This window comes from Acomys russatus, chromosome 16 (genome assembly GCF_903995435.1).
Source record: "Acomys russatus chromosome 16, mAcoRus1.1, whole genome shotgun sequence".
Lineage (NCBI taxonomy): Eukaryota > Metazoa > Chordata > Mammalia > Rodentia > Muridae > Acomys > Acomys russatus.
Genome location: NC_067152.1, coordinates 39,722,134 through 39,740,445, shown reverse-complemented (window position 1 = coordinate 39,740,445; position 18,312 = coordinate 39,722,134). Strand labels below are relative to the sequence as shown.

The following is an 18,312-nucleotide window of genomic DNA, read 5'->3' as shown; positions in this document are numbered from 1 at the left end:
GGATCCAGAGCAAAATGCGGCTGATTTTTAGCTAATTTCCCTCCCACGAGTGATTGCACTTCGCAACCCCGTGCCTGCGCTAACACGGTCCCCCCCAGCCTGCCCACCAGACAGTTTGTGAGAGCGGTTGCCACCTTGCGCCCACCAGCAGCTCAGCTCCCATTACCTGGCTTGAAACCACACCCTCCTTCTTCTCCCCCCCCCCCCCCTTCTTCACCAAGCTGTGCTCCCTCCAGCTCAGCAGCCTCTGAGCGGCCCTGGGGGGAGTCATGCTCCTTGGAAATGGAGAAGGAAAAAAAGCTGGTGACCCAGAAACTGCACCTAGCTGATGGACACCCCAACACCTACCCCCCACATGTGGATCAGACCTATATTATTGCATAAAAATATAATATAGAATAAAATGTTAATACGAGCCCTACATACATTTTAAATTTTTCCAGTGGTCCCATTTTTATTTATTTATATTATTTATGTATTTTATTTATTTGGAGGTAGGTTTTGGAGAGTTTTTTTTGTTTTTGTTTTGTTTTTTTGAGACAGAATTTCACATATCCCTTGAACTCCCTGTGTAGCTAAGGATGACCTTGAACTCTCTGCCCTCCTCCCTCTGCCTCTGGGAACACTGGGATTGTGGTGTGCACCACCACACTGAAGCTTGTCTCATTTTTCACAAAGTAAAAAAGGAATAAGCAGAATTCATTTTATTAATGTGTTTTATTTTACCCGATGTATCCAAAATATCCTTTTAGCATGACATCAATATAGAATATATTAGCAGGATATTTTACATCGAATATTTTTTTTTTTTTTGCGTGCTAAGTCTGTGAAATTTCTGTGTGTCTTACACTTGAAGCGCATCTCAATTTGAATGCTAAATCTTCATCTGAAATACGTGATTCGTATTTAGATTTCATCAGATTTACAGCCATAAAGGTATAGTCTTACGTCCAAGATGCTCCGCTTCTACTTAAAAGTGTTCTAATAACTGGATTGGGGATCCAGTTTTAATTAAATGTAAATTACCTAAAATTAAATCTCATTAAATCAAACGTAGCCCAGTGGGCATGCGTGGCTCATGGTCCATGCTGGACAGCCTGGGCTTTGAGGCCTGGATACCCTGAAGAGCTGGCGTCCTTGGGGTTAGGAGTGAGCAGGTGTCTGTGTAGCCGTCAGGTCTTTTCACGAAAGTGCTAATGGCCATTTGATGCCCACTTACAGCTCCCGGGACCCAGTGAGTCACGTGCTCCCTGAGTCTGGCTGCTTCCACTGTATGGTGGTGTCTGAAGCAGTGCGGGGAGGAGAGACACAAGGAAGACTGTCCCTTGATGGCCCTGTGATAGAAATAGTTCTGGGCTGCTGGATCCAAGTGGAGCGCTCGATCTGTCCTGTCCCTATCACTTTCCTAGCCAGCAGCTCTCAGAAAGGTGCCCTCCCTGTTTGGGCTTGTCTACAAAGTCACAGCATGACTGTTGAGGTTCTGGTCACCACAACGTCCCAGGACTACGGGAAACGCCAGGGTCCATATGCTCCAGAGCCATCCTGTTGATTCTCCATCCCAGCCGTGGTTGTGAGGGCCTAATCCACCTCAACACAGTAGCCCCTCCCCAACCCCAACTGGTGGAAGGAACCCCATATGCATGAGCTGGGTTCCCATAGAGCCACAGTGCTAAAGCCTTGGCTCTGCACACTGGGGTTTTGAGGGTGGTGCTTAAGCCTTTAACCTAGAGCATGAGTCAAACATAGCACACACCTGGATTTTGGTGCCTGGACTGTCTCACCACAAGAGGTCACAGGAGACCTGATAGCCAAACTGGCTAACTCAGCCCAACTCTCCTGGCCCCAGGAGCTGCAAACAGGCATCAAAAGGCCATTAGCTCTTTCCTGAAGACCTGACAAATGGTTACCTGCTCATCCCCAACCTTGATGACAACTCACCAGCCTCAGGGACTCCAGGGCTCAAAGTCGAGGCCACCTGACACAGGACAACCAGGTGTGTCCTACAAACATGAGTCACACCACACCTGGTGGCTTCTGACGTCACCTTGGTTGTCCTCCACTGAGGGATCACCTGTTTCCTCAGTGCTTGAGGCCCTCTGCACACTGATGGCTTACAGCTGTCCTCACTGGCGGATCGTTAGGCTGTCATTATCCATACTTTACGTTAACAGGCACAGGGTGGGAGTGGGGGGTGGGGAAGAGGGGGAAAGGTCACATCCCAAAGCACACATTTGGGAGTCATTCCTTTCCTTCCCCCATGTGAATTCTGGGGATCAAATTCAGACCCTCAGGCCTGGTGTCAAGTGCCTTTCACTACTGAAGTATCTCACTGTTTCCTGTTATCCACATTTCATAGGTGACAAAAAAAAAAAAAAAACCCTGAGGGGACAGACCAAAGAAATAATATCATCCACTTCCCAGTGGGTTTTACTAATCAGTGGTCCAGCACCCACTAACTGACCACAGAGCCCAAGCCCTAGGCACCACTGTGGTCTCACAGAGTCCATATCAGAAGCCAAACAGAAGTCCCTCTTGAGCTGCAGAAGGTCACAAATGTCCCCCTCCCCCGCTAGGTCAGAGTCACCCTAGCTCAGCTACTTCTCCCCGCCCAGTCCCATCCTGGGTCCCACCTTCTGCCCCCACCACCTAGACACCCCACCCCCACCCCCCACCTGGCCCTATTTCCTGAGCCAGGGAAGCCTGTAGCTCACACTCTGCACCCTTCATGGCTCCTTCTCCACCACCACCTCCTGTTCCAGAAGGCGAGAAAGCCCAGCATCCGGGGCTCAGCCTTCATCCCTCACTCCTGAACGTCATGAACCGATGCTAAGTCCACACCAGGAGGTTCCCAAGCCTGGCACCTCTGGACGTCGGCAGCCATTCAGATTTCCCACTACCATCTCAAAGCAATGTGACAGAATCCAAACACTTCTCCCTTTGAAGCCCAGTCTTCCCTGGGACTTCTCACTACTCTCTAAAAGGCCCCCCACCTCTAGCCTTCCAGTTTCTCAACCATCATGACCCTTCTGGCCTCTTCCTCCACCCTTAGACAATCACAGTGCCCTGTTGGCTTTGTCCTTTCGTCCTAGCTGGCCTTACATACTCAGCTGCCAAGCCCGACCTGACATCCTCCAGTCAAATCTGCTTCACACACTCCCCCCTCCCCCATGGCAGGGATGGAAGGTGGACTTCCTAGCATAAGGTACCTCTGACCTTTTGTCAGCAATGCGTTAAGAACGACGCTGAGGACATATGTGGGTTTGGCTGGGTAACGCACAAGAGCCATTGAGCCCTTTTTCCTGCCTGGAGAGGGACAGCAAGACAGGATTACAAGCTCTGCCTCCCCTCCTTATCTCTGAGGGCCACTACTGTGATGTCTACCCTTGCACACATAACCCTGTCATAGAACACTCCTCTTTCTCTCCTCTCACTACATCTCAAGCCTAGGCCTTCCGTGAAGCCAGGCTCCCACCTCCGGCAGCTCGAGGCTCTGCCTTATTCCCCAAATGCTGGGTGTGGGTATTCTCCCTCAGTGAGGAACCCCCGAGGCTCTGCAACCCTCACTTCTCAGTAACCCCAGAGTCTGATGGTCAGCTGTGAGGTGGTGGGGACAGCCATTCCCAACATGGGCAGCAGGCTGTTGCCAGGAGAATGACTATCCCTCACTGAGCACCTACTATATGTGCAGGGCATTCCGTACTCATGCTGGACCAGCTGAGCCACCCACTCCAGCCTCCTTCCAGCCCTCACAATAGGCATCTCTAAGTCACCAATGCAATGACACTGATGAGACTCCTAGCTTCACTTCCCAGGAGGACAGATTCTACCATCTGTCTGTGTAGGGACTCCCCTATTCCTGATATCCACCAAGTAAAAATGTGTTGAGCAGGGACCTACATTCCTATTGCCCAGATAAGGGCTACAGTGTTTTGTTTTGTTTTTCAATACTAGCAATCAAACCCAGACCCCACAAGTAGTAGGCAAGCGTGCTATAGTTGAGCTCTGTTCCTTAGCTCTTCTTATCTTTTATTTTGAGATAGGGTCTTGCTAAGTTACATGGACCCGCCTTGAATTCTCTGTCTCCTTGCTTCAGTTTACGAATTGTCTGTGATAACAAGCTCGCAGGACTGGACCTGGCTTTGGTGGTGATTTTTTTTTTTTTTTTTTTTTTTTTTTTGGTTTTGGTTTTGGTTTTGGTTTTGGTTTTTCGAGACACAGTTTCTCTGTGTAGCCTTGGCTGTCCTAGACTCGCTTCGTGGACCAGGCTGGCTTCAAACTCACAGCGATCCGCCTGCCTCTGCCTCCCAATTGCTGGGATTAAAGGCGTGCACCCCCACGCCTGGCTCAGGTGATGGTGAATTTTTTTTAAGAGAGGGTCTCCTATAGCCCAAGCCGACATTGCACTCAATACGTAGCTGAGGAGAGCCTTGAACTCCTGATCTTCCTGCCCGCACCTCATGCATCCTGGGATTACAGTGTGCTACCGTGCCCAGTTGTTGTTTTTAAGATTGTATCTCACTAGGTGGCCCTAGCTAGCCTGCAACTCACTATGTAGGCCAGGCTGAGCTTGAACTCACAGAGATCCCCATGACTGCCTCCCAGGTACTAGGATTAAAGGCTCCAGCTACCGTGCCCACTACTGTGCCCTAACTCTGGTGTCTCTCTCCGCTACCACTTTGGGAATTGAGCCCAGAGCTTCCTGCATGCTGGGCAAACACTCTACTCCTTGAGCTATGTCCCCAGTCCCAGGTAATGCATTTCATTCCCACTTTGTCCCTGAGACATCAGAGACTGAACAGAATAGAGTCACCTATCTAGGTCACCCGCCAGAGCACCTGGGACAGAGCAAGCCTTCAGCCCAGGCTTCCCTAAGTCCCAGGCCTGACCCCCTCCCTGTACCAAGGGTCCTCAGTCACCGTGGTTCCTCTCCAGCCCTGTAGGCTGCTGCCTGGACCTGGCCACATGCTCCTGGGGTCCCCGTGTCACACTAGCAGCCCATGTTATTTAATCTCTACCTACCCACAGCTCGCCTTCCTCCAGGCTGTCTGTTTATCAGGCCGGCAGCACTGGCTTGGACTCTAACAGTCTGTCTCCTCGGTGTGGCCCATTAATCTGGGCCATGGTACCTGCGCGCGGGCATGTAATAAACAACTTAGAGCACACGTTTATGGATTCAGCTATATCAGCAGCTTTCAATCCGATCGCACTTTATGGCACCTACATGAGGCTTTATATTGTTGCAATTACTCTGCTTTATGCGCCGCCTTCTTGCCCCTTCATTTTACTTTATTTTTACATTTTATTCCTATTCTTCCTTGGCTGTTTCTAACAAGGCCTAGAGCTCAGCTAAGAAACCTGCCTGGGGCTGGCCACAGTGGCTCACAATGGCTGCGAGGACGTGCCTTTCTCCTGGCCCACAGAGGATACCCCCCACACTGTCACCTCCACCTGTGCAAGCTGTCACAGCCCGATCCCTCTAAAGAGTCCTGGAAGGGGGCCAACTAGATAGATTTGTCGTCTCACAAGAAAAAAAGAAAAAGTCCTCTCGGTGTATTTTAAGAGCTGGGAACAGGTGCAGAGTGGATGTGAGGCCCCAGCTAGTGCTGGGCCTGTGCCGACCGACCCACAAGGAGGAGCCAGGCACCTCTGAAAGGGCCCAGAGAACACAGGAAGGCCACGATGCCACCCTGTCCACACAGCAAGGATGTTTCTTTGCCTTTTATTTCATAATCACACTCACGGAGGTTCTCTTTCACTTCTGTCACACATCCTGGGAGGTGGACTATGCCGATGCTGCACCCCACTATTCATCCATCACATGAGTGCACTTGCACACCTCCCAACCACCATGTGCATGGTCTGTGCTGGAGACATGATGGCTGTCAGGACTTAGCTCAGAGGCTGTGACAGAGCCGTACTGACACCGTCACAGGTCTGGAGTTGGAGACTAAGGTCAGGGAGTCACATGGCAGGGCTGGCGAGAGTGGGAATTCTGGCTGGGACACAATTGCCTGCTCGCTCACTGTGTCCTCCTGTGGCTAAAGAAGAGAGGAGAGGAGAGAGGGAGAGGGGAAGAGGCAGAAACAGAGAAGTAAGGAGAGAGAGAGAGAGAGAGAGAGAGAGAAGAAAGGTAACACAACAGAGAAAAGTGACAGAGAGATAAAGAAGACAGAGGCAGGAGATCAGAGATAGAGAGGAGACAGCTGAGAGAGAGGACAGAGAGAAGGGGAGAGATGGGGGGACAGGAGGCAAACAAGAAAAAGAAGTCAAAGAGGCTGAAGGTGCTAATCCGATGGTGGGGCCATGCCCCACCACCCTAGCCAAGGCTCCTCAGCTTCTACAGGCTCCAACCCCGTCCTATCAGGGTTAAGGCCCCAGCATATGAACCATCAAGAGACACAGTTAGGTCCATAGCCAGCACCATCTCAGCAACCAACACCTGCACTGGTCCAATGCAGTCACCATAACAACATGCTACCACATGGAAGCTTCTTATAAGAACTCTCTCATGAGTCTGGGGGTAAAGCCTGAAATCAGGGGGTCTTGAGGTCTTCATTCCCCACCAAGGGGTTCTAGGTTCTCCACAGCCTCTTCTACTCCTTGCAGCTGCCATCCTTTGATTCCCTTCTTGGCTCCAGCCTCCATCTCTGCCTTTGCCAGGCACCTCCTATCCTGTGCAAAAAGGATGCTGCTCCGCCCTGGCTGGAGAGCCTGTCCTACCTAGTACAGTGTGATCTCAGCTGAGCCAGTTACATCTACCAAGACCCAGTTTCCAAAGGGAGCCACATCCACAGCTGCTGGGTGGCCCTGAACCAGGGAAGGGGACAACTGAGAGAATCCCTCCCCTGAAGAGATATCAAAGTGTCCCCCCCGCCGCCTCACTCATTATAAGGCCTCAGTGACAGGCCAAAAAGTATGATCCCACCAAATTCCCCAGTGTATGTATTCATTGATTTTTGTTGCTCTGGTGAAATACTGTTGGGGTACGGCTTCAGAGGGAGAGTCTACGCTGGCAGGGAGGCATGGCAGCAGGCAGCTGCTACAGGGAGCTGAACGATCACATCATTTTAAAACTCAAACACAAAGTAAATCCAACTGGAAGGTGGGCGGGGCTATAAACTCTCAAAAGTTCACCCCCAGTGACATACTTCCTTCAGCAAGGCTGCACCCCATAAAACACCCATAGTTTCCCCCCAAGCAGTGCTGCCAACTGAAGACCAAGTGTTCAAGCACATGAGCCTGTGGGGGACATTCTCACTCAAGCCTACTTACCGAGCTTGGCTGCCCCAAAGCAGCCATATTGGAAAGCCTTCGCCCAGCATGGATGATGGCTTCCCTGTAGTCTTGGAGCCTCTCTCAGCTGATTTTCCCAAGCCGGTAGAATCTAACACTGCCATAGGCCCTGACTCTGAGGCCTCCTGAAATGAGGCTTAATTGCATACAGATGGCTAAGAGGAGCAGCCAGGATCTCAGTGGGGGATCCAGGGAACCATCCCTGCCTCTTTCTCTCTGAGGGAATGTCAACAGTCTACAGACTTGATTTCAATGGTCTCTTACACTCAGCAGTTGGAGCTGATGTGAGGAAGATGGCGGCTGATTTGCATTCTCCAACAGAGAGGGACACCGCTGTATCCAGTGTGCAGAGTGTGGGGTCTGGTGCAGGGGACAGGGGTAAATGATGAAGTAGATCAAGGAAACTTGGCAGGTAGGAGTAATTTGAGGGTAATGGGACAAGCTGGCAGCAAACGGAGAGGCATGGTTACTTACAGGAGGACTAGGGAGGCCTTTGAGGGCCAAGGACCTCCCGAAGCTCCCCTGACATTGACTCATGAGCAGAGGACAAGAACAGTCCCACATCTCTCCAGAGGTACAGCTGTGAGGCTTTCCACATAGCTACCTACTCTATGCCCTAATGAAAACGGTCTCTATGTGCCACGTGGGCAGGCAGAGACGGGATTTCTGACTGTGCCCTCCTAATGTCTGACCTCTTCTTCTCAGATGTTGGGGGGCCTGCTGACCCCATTGCACCAACCATCATCATCCCACCCAAGAACACTAGTGTTGTGGCCGGGACCTCGGAGGTGACCATGGAGTGTGTGGCCAATGCCAGGTAGGTGGCGTATCTGTTAATTGATCCCCTACCAGAACTGTAGCCAGGAGCACAGTCATCTTTGAAGAAGGTCCAGAGACCTGGTCGGATGAGGACCTGTGAGAGCGGAGGAGGGGTGGCGGGTGGACGCCGCAAGCTCAGAGCACTGCCAAGCGCGCTCAATGGGGTTTCTTGTTCTCATGTGCAGAAGTGGAAAGAGCCTGCCATGCGAAGTTGCTGGGAAGCAGATTTTGCTCAGGCTATGAGGCCAGAGGGGAAATCTCTGTTTGTAACATACAGCCATCCAGAGAGAGGAAGGTGACCCCTCAGAGCAGGCCCCTTCTGTATCTGGGGTGCATGAAAGGGGATTGTGTACGGGAGATAGCTGCACAGGGTGGACACAACATGGACATTGAGTCCCTCCAGTCCCTCACAAAGGAGACTGTTAGATCGGCCCTAAGCCGTCTCCTAAGAGGACTGTGTGGCAAGAGCTTCCCACAGGACCTCCTTTCCCCTGCTACATGACCCAAGTATCAAGAGCCTACAGCCCAGAGAGGGCAGGCAGTCTGGCCACAGTCACCCAAATGGCCAATAGCTGTGCTGAACTGAAGCCAGCCTCCTCGGAGGCCCAGCTCCCTGCCCCACCATGGGCCTCTGTCTGCTCATGTATAAAGTGAGTGTGACCTGGCACACACCTCACCATGAGACATGCAGGAAACGTGCTGACCCCAGCCTGCCCTGCTGGGTAATCTATAAAGTCAGGTTACAGCTGGGGAATTAGACTGGGGGTCCTAGGGTCCCCTCCAGCTGAGGAATCTAGGGGAGCCGGGTCCTTGTAGCAGTGTCTCTGAGAGCCCAAGCTTCTCACAAAGGCAGGAAAGTTGGCCAGGATGTGTGTCAAAGGCCTGAGGAATCCTGCAGCCACGAACCTAACAGTGTTTCCCACATTTGCATATCCATGGAGAACATTTTCTAGAAGATTCTGAATGCCCCCCCCCCCCCCCGCGCCACAAACAGCTAGCCCCACTCTACTTAGGGAGGTCCATCCTTTGGAACCACTAGGAGCTGGGAAGGAACATCCAAGCAAACCAGATCCCTGGAGTTTGAAATATAAGGACCCATGATGGTGGGAAAGGGTCCTCATGTTCCTTGCCTCTTGAAGGTGAGGGTGGGTCTGTCCCTCTGTTCCTTCCATTTCCCCTCATCCTCCACTCCTCCCAAGTCACCTATTCAAAGAAGGGAAGGTTTGGTGCCCAGGGAGCGCTCAGCAAATGTTAGGCCGGCTCCACAGCTGTATGCACAGTCACCACTCTGTCCCAGCCCTGTTGGGACCATTCTCCGTGACTGACAGGCTCACCTTCTTAATCACCCAGGGCCACTACAGTTGCCCCCACTCTGCAGTTAGAAAGCTAAGAACTCCAAGGCCACCTCCATCCCTGTCCCTTCCCACACTTGCCCCCCCACCCCCACTGTCCTTCTAGAAAGCCCTTGTCTAAAGGTAACTGCCTCCCTCACTCTGTAGGCCCCTGATCAAGCTTCACATTGTGTGGAAGAAAGATGGGGCTTTGCTCTCTAATGGTCTCAGCGATTACAACCGAAGGCTCACCATTACCAACCCCACGGTCAGCGATGCCGGCTACTATCAGTGTGAGGCTGTGCTGCACAGTAGCAGCGTGGCTCCCGTCACCCGGGGCGCCTACCTCTCAGTGCTGGGTGAGTCCAAGCAAGCTCTGGGGGAGGCATGGAGGGAGGGCATGGGCAGAGATCACAACAGTGTGACCAGATGCCATCTGCACAGTGGCTAGATATAAAAGCAATATGTCTCTAATCCTGACTCCTGGCCCATCCCCTGTAGAACCACCTCAGTTTGTCAAGGAGCCAGAGAGACACATCACAGCAGAGATGGAGAAAGTAGTGGACATCCCCTGTCGAGCCAAAGGTAACAGAGATGTTGGCGTACTTTTAAAATCTATTTTATGTGGGGGTTCCTTGAGCCTCTTTCTCCTTTCTCCACCCCAAATCCTTCCAACAGCAGGTAGGAGAGAAAGAAGGTTAGCAGGAATAGAGGAGTTTCTCTGTGTAGCCTTGGTTGGTCTGAACTCTCTTTGTAGACCAGGCTGGCCTTGAACTCACAGAGATCTGCTTACCTCTACCTCCTGAGTCTGGGATTAAAGGCGTGCACCACCACACCCAGCAGGGGCACGGTTCTCTTAGACTACTCCCTGCTGTTTAGGGTCGTCAGGTGCCTTGGGGCAATACCAATCTTCGGTTCAGGACATCTCCAACTTCTTCTCATCCAACTGAATCGACAGCAACCAGGAGCAGCAGGGGGGGAGCAGCAGCCTTCTTTCTCAGAGCCCCCCCCCCCCAAACACTCTCTGGCCTCTGGCATTTATCCCTTCTCCAGAGTCCTTGGGATTAAACTAAATGCAGCTGGCAAAGACCACGCCCCTCTCTGAGCCACACAAGGCAAACAATCAGCTGCTGTGAACTATCTGGACCGGCCCCCATATCCCACACCTGGGATTAGAACAAAAACATGTTTGCATAACATAACTGAGAAGCCGAAACTTCCACTGCACACAGAGGCATGAGTGTGGGGACAAGGACCTTCAACCTCTGTCATCCCTGCCAGGACATCTCTAAGCCCCACCTCCCTCTCCAGACCACATCACTAAGCAGTGACAGGCTGGCTAGGAAACAAACAGCCAAATTACGGTAATCTGAGACTGCAAATCAACCCACGTAACTCCAGAGTTACAAATGAGCCCAAATTACCGTAATTTCAGGACAGGTGACAGACCCAAATTGCCCATAATTTGAGAGTTGTAGACAATGCCGAATCACCATTTTTGCCAGCGTCTGCAGACCTGGAGTATCTCACCTGAACAGGTGTCATCCACTCAGCCCATTTGAGGTGTTAAGGGGGGGCGTGCCTTCTCCTCCTGTTATTCCTACTTAACCCTCTGTTGCAGTTTCTCATCCTTACTGCCCCCCCCCCCGCCCTGACAGAGCCCAACCTAAAGGCAGCTATAGCCAGGGGATAGAGGGTTAAAAGGGGCTATCACATGGAGTGTGGGGACTCAAGCATCCTAGCATCCAGAGGCTGCGGCAGGAGGATTGCTGTGAGTTCCAGGCTGTCCAGAGAGTAGAGAAACCTGAAAAGGGATTTGATTTGGCCCCAATGGTGTTGAAAATCTTGAGGAGCTTCTCAGACCCTTCAGCAGAGCCAAAGATGAGGGCCTGTGGAAGCCGAAGGGCGGAAGGTGGACGCTGCTGTCACATAGTCTCAGCCACCCAAGGGGAGTGAGCCACCGAGTTTACAGATGAACTACACTCCTCCTCGCTCCTGTTTTCCAACTTACATATTTGCAGAGATGAAGAAGCCAATAAACAAATAAAGATGCCTTATTTCATCTCATTTGAAATGCCATGAGCTGTGAGATGCCCTATTACTTTATGTGCCACTAAGAAAGAAAAAAAGGCTGCCAATTACATCCAGACATGCTGTCGATTGTAAGCCACACCCTGATCCCCCCCCCATCCTGTTGCAGTGAATAGCAAAGAATGGGGGTTGTCCAGTGGATGACACACAGTGACGGCTGATTGCAGGGTATAAGGGAGCTGGTGGTGGGGACCTGTGACAGCCTCGTGAGAGTATGGAACTCCTCCAGGGAAGTTAAGTTTGAGCAGAGTTGGGGAGAGAGAGTATGAAGGCGAGTAAGGGGAGAAGCAAGGGACACCTATGAGGAGAGAGAACTAGGCCAAGGGATGGAGAAATTCATCAACCTCTGTGTACAGATCTGAGATGGGGCAGGGTGGGAGGTGGGGGTTCAGGAGGACCTGCCGAGGGACATAGGCCCCTGGGCCTGCTTCTCCACCTGGGCTCCATTGTCAAGGGGTTGGGCACTGCACTTGGAGGTTAGCACAGGACACAGAAGGCTAAGCCAAGCACTGCTGCAGAAAACTAAAGATATATCTGCCATCCCTGCTCAGGAGGCTGAAGAAGTAGGGTTGACAAGAGTTCATGGCCAGCCTGAGCTACGGTGAGTTCCAAGGCAACCTGGGCTACAGAGTACTATCTTGTCTAAAATATAATAATAGTGATGATGATGATGATGATGATGATGATGATGATGAAAAGAAGAGGAGGAGGAAGAGGAGGAGGAGGAGGAACAACCAAGGATGGAGAGTTGGCTCAGTTGGTAAGGCGTGCATAGCATGAATGAAACCCTGAGTTCAATGCCCAGCACTGCACATATCAGGCATATTGGCACACACCCTTTGTAATACTTGGGAGGTCAAAGCAGGAGGATAAAAAAGTCAAGGTTGTCCTCAGCTACATAGAGAGTTCAAAGCTAGCCTGGGATACAGGAGTCCCTGTCTAAAAAACAGGAAAGAAAAAAAAAAAAAACAAAAAAACTAGAGCCTGGAGAGATGGCTCGGTAGTTAAGAGTACTTGTTCTTACAGAGGACCCAGGTTCAACTCCCAACGTATGTGGTAGTTGCAGATGTCCTCCTCTGAATTTCATGAACACCAGTCACACATGGAATCCCATACATAATGAGTAGGAAGAATGCTCATACACATGAAAAATAAATAATAATAACAACAACGACGACAATAAGAGCTGGAAAGAGGTCTCAGAGGTTAAGAGCCCACGCTGCTCTTGCAGAGGACCTGAGTTCAGTTCCCAGCATCCCCATCAGGAAAGTCACAACCAACCCCCTTGCAGCTCCAGCTCTGGGTAGGATGGATGCCTCTGGCATGTGCACACACACACACACACACACACACACACACACACACACAAGCACATACACGAAAGCACATATGTGCACACATGCAAACACACACACATTTTAAAATGAAATGACTTTTTAGGGGAGGTTTTCCAGACAGGGTTTCTCTGTATAACCCCGGCTGTCCCGGAACTCTCTCTCTATATATATATATAATATAAACCATGCTGGCCTCGAGCTCAGAGATCCCCCTGGCTGTGCATGAAATAACTTAATAACGATAGGGGCAGATGGGATGTCTCTTTGGGTAAAGGTGCTTGCCGGAAAACCTGACAATCTGAGTTCAATCCCCACACCCTACATGAGAGTGGAAGGAGAGAACCAACTCCACAGAGCTATCCTCTGGCCTCCACATAAATGCAGTGGCTCGTGCATGCCCTTGCTCAATAATAATAAGTAAAAATTTAAACAATAATAATAACGACCCCTCCCCCAGCAAAAGCATTTCTTCGGGAAACTGATTCTAGGAAATTTCCATTTTCTGAAAAATCTCTATCCCAACGTTTAAGGACCATAACTCCATAAAACTGATGCCTATGAGAAGGTTCTAGAAAGCAAGGTGCTCTAGAACCTCCTGCAGACTTCTGGCCAGGGAGAGGGCAGGCAAAGTGGCTGACTATGGCCCTGGCCTCTCGCAGGGGTGCCGCCTCCCTCTATTACCTGGTATAAGGATGCTGCCTTGGTGGAGGTGGAGAAGCTGGCACGCTTCAAGCAGCGCAGCGATGGCAGCCTGCAGATCAGCGGCCTGCTGCCCGATGACACCGGCATGCTCCAGTGTTTTGCCCACAATGCAGCTGGCGAGGCACAGACCTCCACCTACCTGGCCGTCACCAGTAAGTGTGCTCCCCTGTGCTGTCCCTGAGCCTCCTCACGAGACCCAGCATCTCTCCACACTGCTGAGGGCATGATGGAGTGGGGCTGCACTATGGTGGGGTTTCCGGGAGGCTATCCCATGTGGAACCCGCTTGTCGCATCCCCTCAGCACTGCATCTTGCCAAATGAAAAGGGAGCCCTGCTCACTCATGATCTTCTCCAGGGCAGGTCCTGGGGCCACTGATGCTCTTGGAGAAAAGCCAGTTCCACATGCTATGTCTGCTGACCTTGAGTCAGGGGAACCATCCAGGGTTCCAGAGACCCCACCCAAAGGCAGCTATCAGCTGCTCGTTCTTGGACAAGCTGTTGCATGTTCAGTGGAGGTCAAGTCCTCACTGACTTAGTCACTAGGTCCTCTGGGTCCTCGGTTTCCCTTTAATGGAGGCCTAAGATTACAGTGGGGGGTGGGGAACTGTCCTTACAGGTACCTCGGGACCTCTCCTAGACCTCCCTGCAGAAGGCCCTGTACCACCAGGGTCAGCCAGTGGAGGGAGGACCCATCTTTTTGTGGGCTCAGAGCTCCTGGCCGCTGGCTGGGGAGTCTTCCTAGCTGTCACTAATAAGTCCTACTGTCTCCCTTTATAGGCATCGCCCCTAATATCACCAGGGGCCCCCTTGACAGCACGGTGATTGATGGCATGTCCGTGGTACTGGCATGTGAGACCTCAGGGGCACCGCGGCCTGCTATCACTTGGCAAAAAGGTAGATGGAATCGACATGCAGAGGGCATAGCCATGTGACAGTCTAGGAGACTTTTCAAAAGTTCCAGAGCTAGCAGGGTGGAGTTCCCTGGGTGCAGTTGCAAAGGCTGCACACTATACCACCCATCTTTCACAATCCACACCGCTCTGTGTTTTTCGATGTCTCTCTGTCTCTCCCAGGCCAGACCCAAGACCTCCTATGTCCCACTGCAAGAGGTCTGTCGTGACCTGGTGGTGTCCTTAACTATCTGCTATCGCTATCTCTATATCACGCCTCCCCTGCTCTGCCCCCACTGCACCCCTTATCCGTCTCCTTCAGCCCCCCTGAAGGTGATTCTCTCCAGAAGCACCCTGTCCTGTGGCAGGATGCATGTCATCGCCTTGTCTGCAGTCTCCCAACTCCTCTTCCCAGACTGAGTGCAGCTGCCTCCAGGCCATGGCTGGCTGGCTGCTAGCAGCCACAGCAGACAGCGTGTGGCCTCCTCTGGTGAAGGGCAGGCACGGTGGCAGTGGCTGGTGAAGGGCAGTGACAGAAAAAGGTGTCCTATAAAGGGTACTACTGCCCTGTGATCCTGTGAACCTGGGCCTGTCACCAAGCCCCCAGCTCAACCCATTTAATGTTTCCAGAGCGGGGGGGGGGGGGGGTGCCTGAGAACTGAAGCATCTAGGTTGCCTCTGACACCCTCCCCCAACAAACCCTTTGTCACCTCAGGGGAGCGCATCTTAGCCAGCGGCTCTGTCCAGCTGCCTCGCTTCACACTGCTGGAGTCCGGCAGCCTGCTCATTAGCCCAACCCACATCTCGGATGCCGGTACCTACACCTGTTTGGCCACCAACTCTCGGGGAGTAGATGAGGCCTCGGCAGACCTGGTTGTATGGGGTGAGTGACCGTCCGTAGGGATGGGCTGCCAGCATCTGCGCTTCCATACTGTGTTGCTGACACAGCCAAGGCTCTTCCTGTCACAGGGATGGTGACAAATTAACTCAGAAGCCTGCAACCAGGAGGCGATGGCTCTGCCAGCAAGGCCACCAAATGGAGAGGCTGCGTCATGCTTGGCTGAGTCCAGAGAACTGTAAAAAACTGTCTTGTGTATTTCAGGGCAGAAATCAACACAGGGCCAGAGAGTAAATATTTTTGGCTCTGTGGGCCAGACGGTGTCCATCACAGCCCCTCTCCTGCCCATATGCTGCTAAGAAAGCAGCCAAGACATTAGTGGCCTAGTGGTGAGGCCTATTCAGGTGAGCTTTTCTGCTCACCTGGAGAGAGGCCAGCAGATGTCACAAGCACCTTCTACTTGGGGAGTACACCCCAGACATGTAGGGTATGGCCCCCTGACCAGGCTGAGACCTAGAGCCCAGAGTGAATGGCTAGACCCTGTCTGTCACCAACAAGCTGGCCTGATTGATGGCCCTGATCCCTCTCACCACGTTTGCCCCTGGGACGCTTTGTCCTTACCACTCTCCTGAGACTTTTATATAGTGCACACCCATCTGCATAAGAGGCCACCCCTCCTCCTTTCCCAGCATCCAGATGTATAGCCATAGATCACCTCAGGTATGTCCCTCCCCTGCCAGGTCATGCTAGGGTGCCAGCCCCACGTCCCTGCTCACTGAACCGTCCCTGCCATCATGTCCCAGCTCACTGTACTGTCTTTACCTTGTCTTACAGCCCGGACCCGCATCACCAAGCCACCCCAGGACCAGAGTGTCATCAAGGGCACCCAGGCGTCCATGGTGTGTGGAGTGACCCACGATCCCAGAGTGACTGTCAGGTACTCCATGCAAAGGGGGAGGTGACGCTTATAAGATAAGATAACACCATTGTGGAGTTGATGTCACCAATATGACTCTGCCTCACCTCAGCGGCTATTCCCAGAGCTCGGCACAAGGTGGGGGGAGATGAAGAAGAGGCTGGGTGCCTGGGGACCATACTGGGTGAGCTGAGTTCCAAGGCAGGAAATGGAAGGCAGAGAAATAGAGTGAGGAGGAGGAGGAGGAGGAGGACTTGGGAGATGGCTCGGTGCTAAGAACACCTGCCCTGAGGATCTGAGTTCAAATCCCAGCTCCCAAAGCAGGTCACAGCTGTGTACGTAGCTGTCACCCTAGCACTGTGGGTGGGCAAAAAACAGGATTTCTAGAGCGAGCTTGCTCCAGCCTACTGAGGTTCAGTGAGAGACACTGTCTAGAGGAATAAGGAAGAAAATTACCGACAGGATTCCTGACATCCTCGCCTGGCCTCCACACACTTGCGTGCGCATATGCATATACACCAGTGTGCGTATACACATAGTCACGTATACATATTGTGCACACCACACACACAGAAAAGGGGCACCAAGAAAGGAGGAAGGGAAGAAAGGCGCCAAGGGTGAAGAGGTGGAAAGGTTCCCCCACCTTTCAGACCCCCTAACTAACCTCATGTGAACAAATTACTTTAAGCGCCAGTTAGTGGGTCTTCCTGTCTTGTTTTAACATTCACAGTGCAGTGGTCTGGGTAAGAAGAGAAAGAGGTGATAGGTTGGGAGCCAACCCCAGGGGATGACCACGGAAGAGGGCATGTAAGGGAAAAATGCCTAAACTGAACTTCCCCCCTCCCCACTATGGGGAAGTCAGGACCTTAACCATCTAGATATCTGGATCCTCAAGGGCTCAGTATAACTCTGAGGCTGAGAAGGGCATCTGTGGACGGAAGCTTCCACATACCCAAGCCTGAACAAGGACACCCACGGAACCCCCATACCGTAAGAAGACTGTGAGCTACAAGCAGGAGGTGTTGTTGTGTCCTTTTGTGCTCTCCTGAGACCTCCAGAAGGCTGGGGAGTTCACATAACTGCCTCTTTTGACGATCCAGCATGTTGCTGTCTAGCTAATAAGCAATAACACTGTCATACAATTGGCACGGAGGCCAGGAAAGGCGGGCTCTCCTGCTTCCAGCAGACATGGCCTCCCTGAGCCTCACAACTGTGTCCTGGGGCGCCATCTGGTGGTCATTGAGCAGAAGACAGTCTGTGGTCGTAGTGTATTATAGTATTCTGAGGAACCACCAAGCATTGCAGGACACCAGGCTTTGCCCAGCTAGATCCTCAAACAACACGTTGCCTGCCCAGGCTGAGAAATGCCTCATGAAGGGTCAACATTGACCTCTGGGGCATTGTCACATGACAGCATGAACACAAACATGAGCCTCGAAGTCACATAGAGATAGTCAGAATGTAGGCGCACTGACTTCAGGATCCCTAGTCCTGGCTTTATCAGATTGTTCTTTAAAAGAAAAAATTAATAATGAAGCAACCGTGAACGTGTCCTCAGAGAGAACCCACATCCATGCCATTGTGAGTCGCACTCTGGCATGACATGGTAGTATCCTTTCTACATCCACTAGTTGAAAAACGCCTGAATGACCACTGTGTTGCCTCAGCAACTATTTCGGTTGCTTGTGTATGTGTTTGTGTGTGTGCACATCTGTGCATACATATGTGTGTGCATGTAAGTGCCTATGTGTATGAGTGTATGTGTATGCGTCTGTGCATATGTGCTTACTGGTGTGTGTGTGTGTGTGTGTGTGTGTGTGTGTGTGTTTGTGTAGAGAGAGGGGGGGAGAGGCAGGCATCAGGTATCTTTATCAGTCTCCAAGGGTTTCTCACTGAACCTGGAGCCCACAGCTTGGCCAGATCAGCAGGCCAGCGAGCCCCAGAGTTCCTCCTGTTTCCACACCGCAGAACTGAGATAACACACATGTCCAGCCTTGCTCAGATTTTCACATGGTGCCGGAGAGCCACATTCAGGCCCCCGTGCTTGCTTACAGCAAACGCTGTAACCACTGAACCATCTGTCCCAAACCATCTG

At 51.9% G+C, this 18,312-nt stretch overlaps 1 protein-coding gene across 1 annotated transcript in view; it reads left to right on the top strand.

The window, feature by feature from the left end:
• Sdk2 (sidekick cell adhesion molecule 2) overlaps positions 1–18,312 on the top strand; it is a 123,258-nt gene that overhangs the window by 19,368 nt on the left and 85,578 nt on the right. The window contains exons 4-10 of the mRNA XM_051158991.1: positions 7,999–8,110; positions 9,612–9,802; positions 9,945–10,028; positions 13,531–13,725; positions 14,351–14,467; positions 15,179–15,346; positions 16,136–16,238. Of these exons, the coding sequence (XP_051014948.1) occupies positions 7,999–8,110; positions 9,612–9,802; positions 9,945–10,028; positions 13,531–13,725; positions 14,351–14,467; positions 15,179–15,346; positions 16,136–16,238 (970 nt within the window). The remainder of the gene's footprint in view (positions 1–7,998; positions 8,111–9,611; positions 9,803–9,944; positions 10,029–13,530; positions 13,726–14,350; positions 14,468–15,178; positions 15,347–16,135; positions 16,239–18,312) is intronic.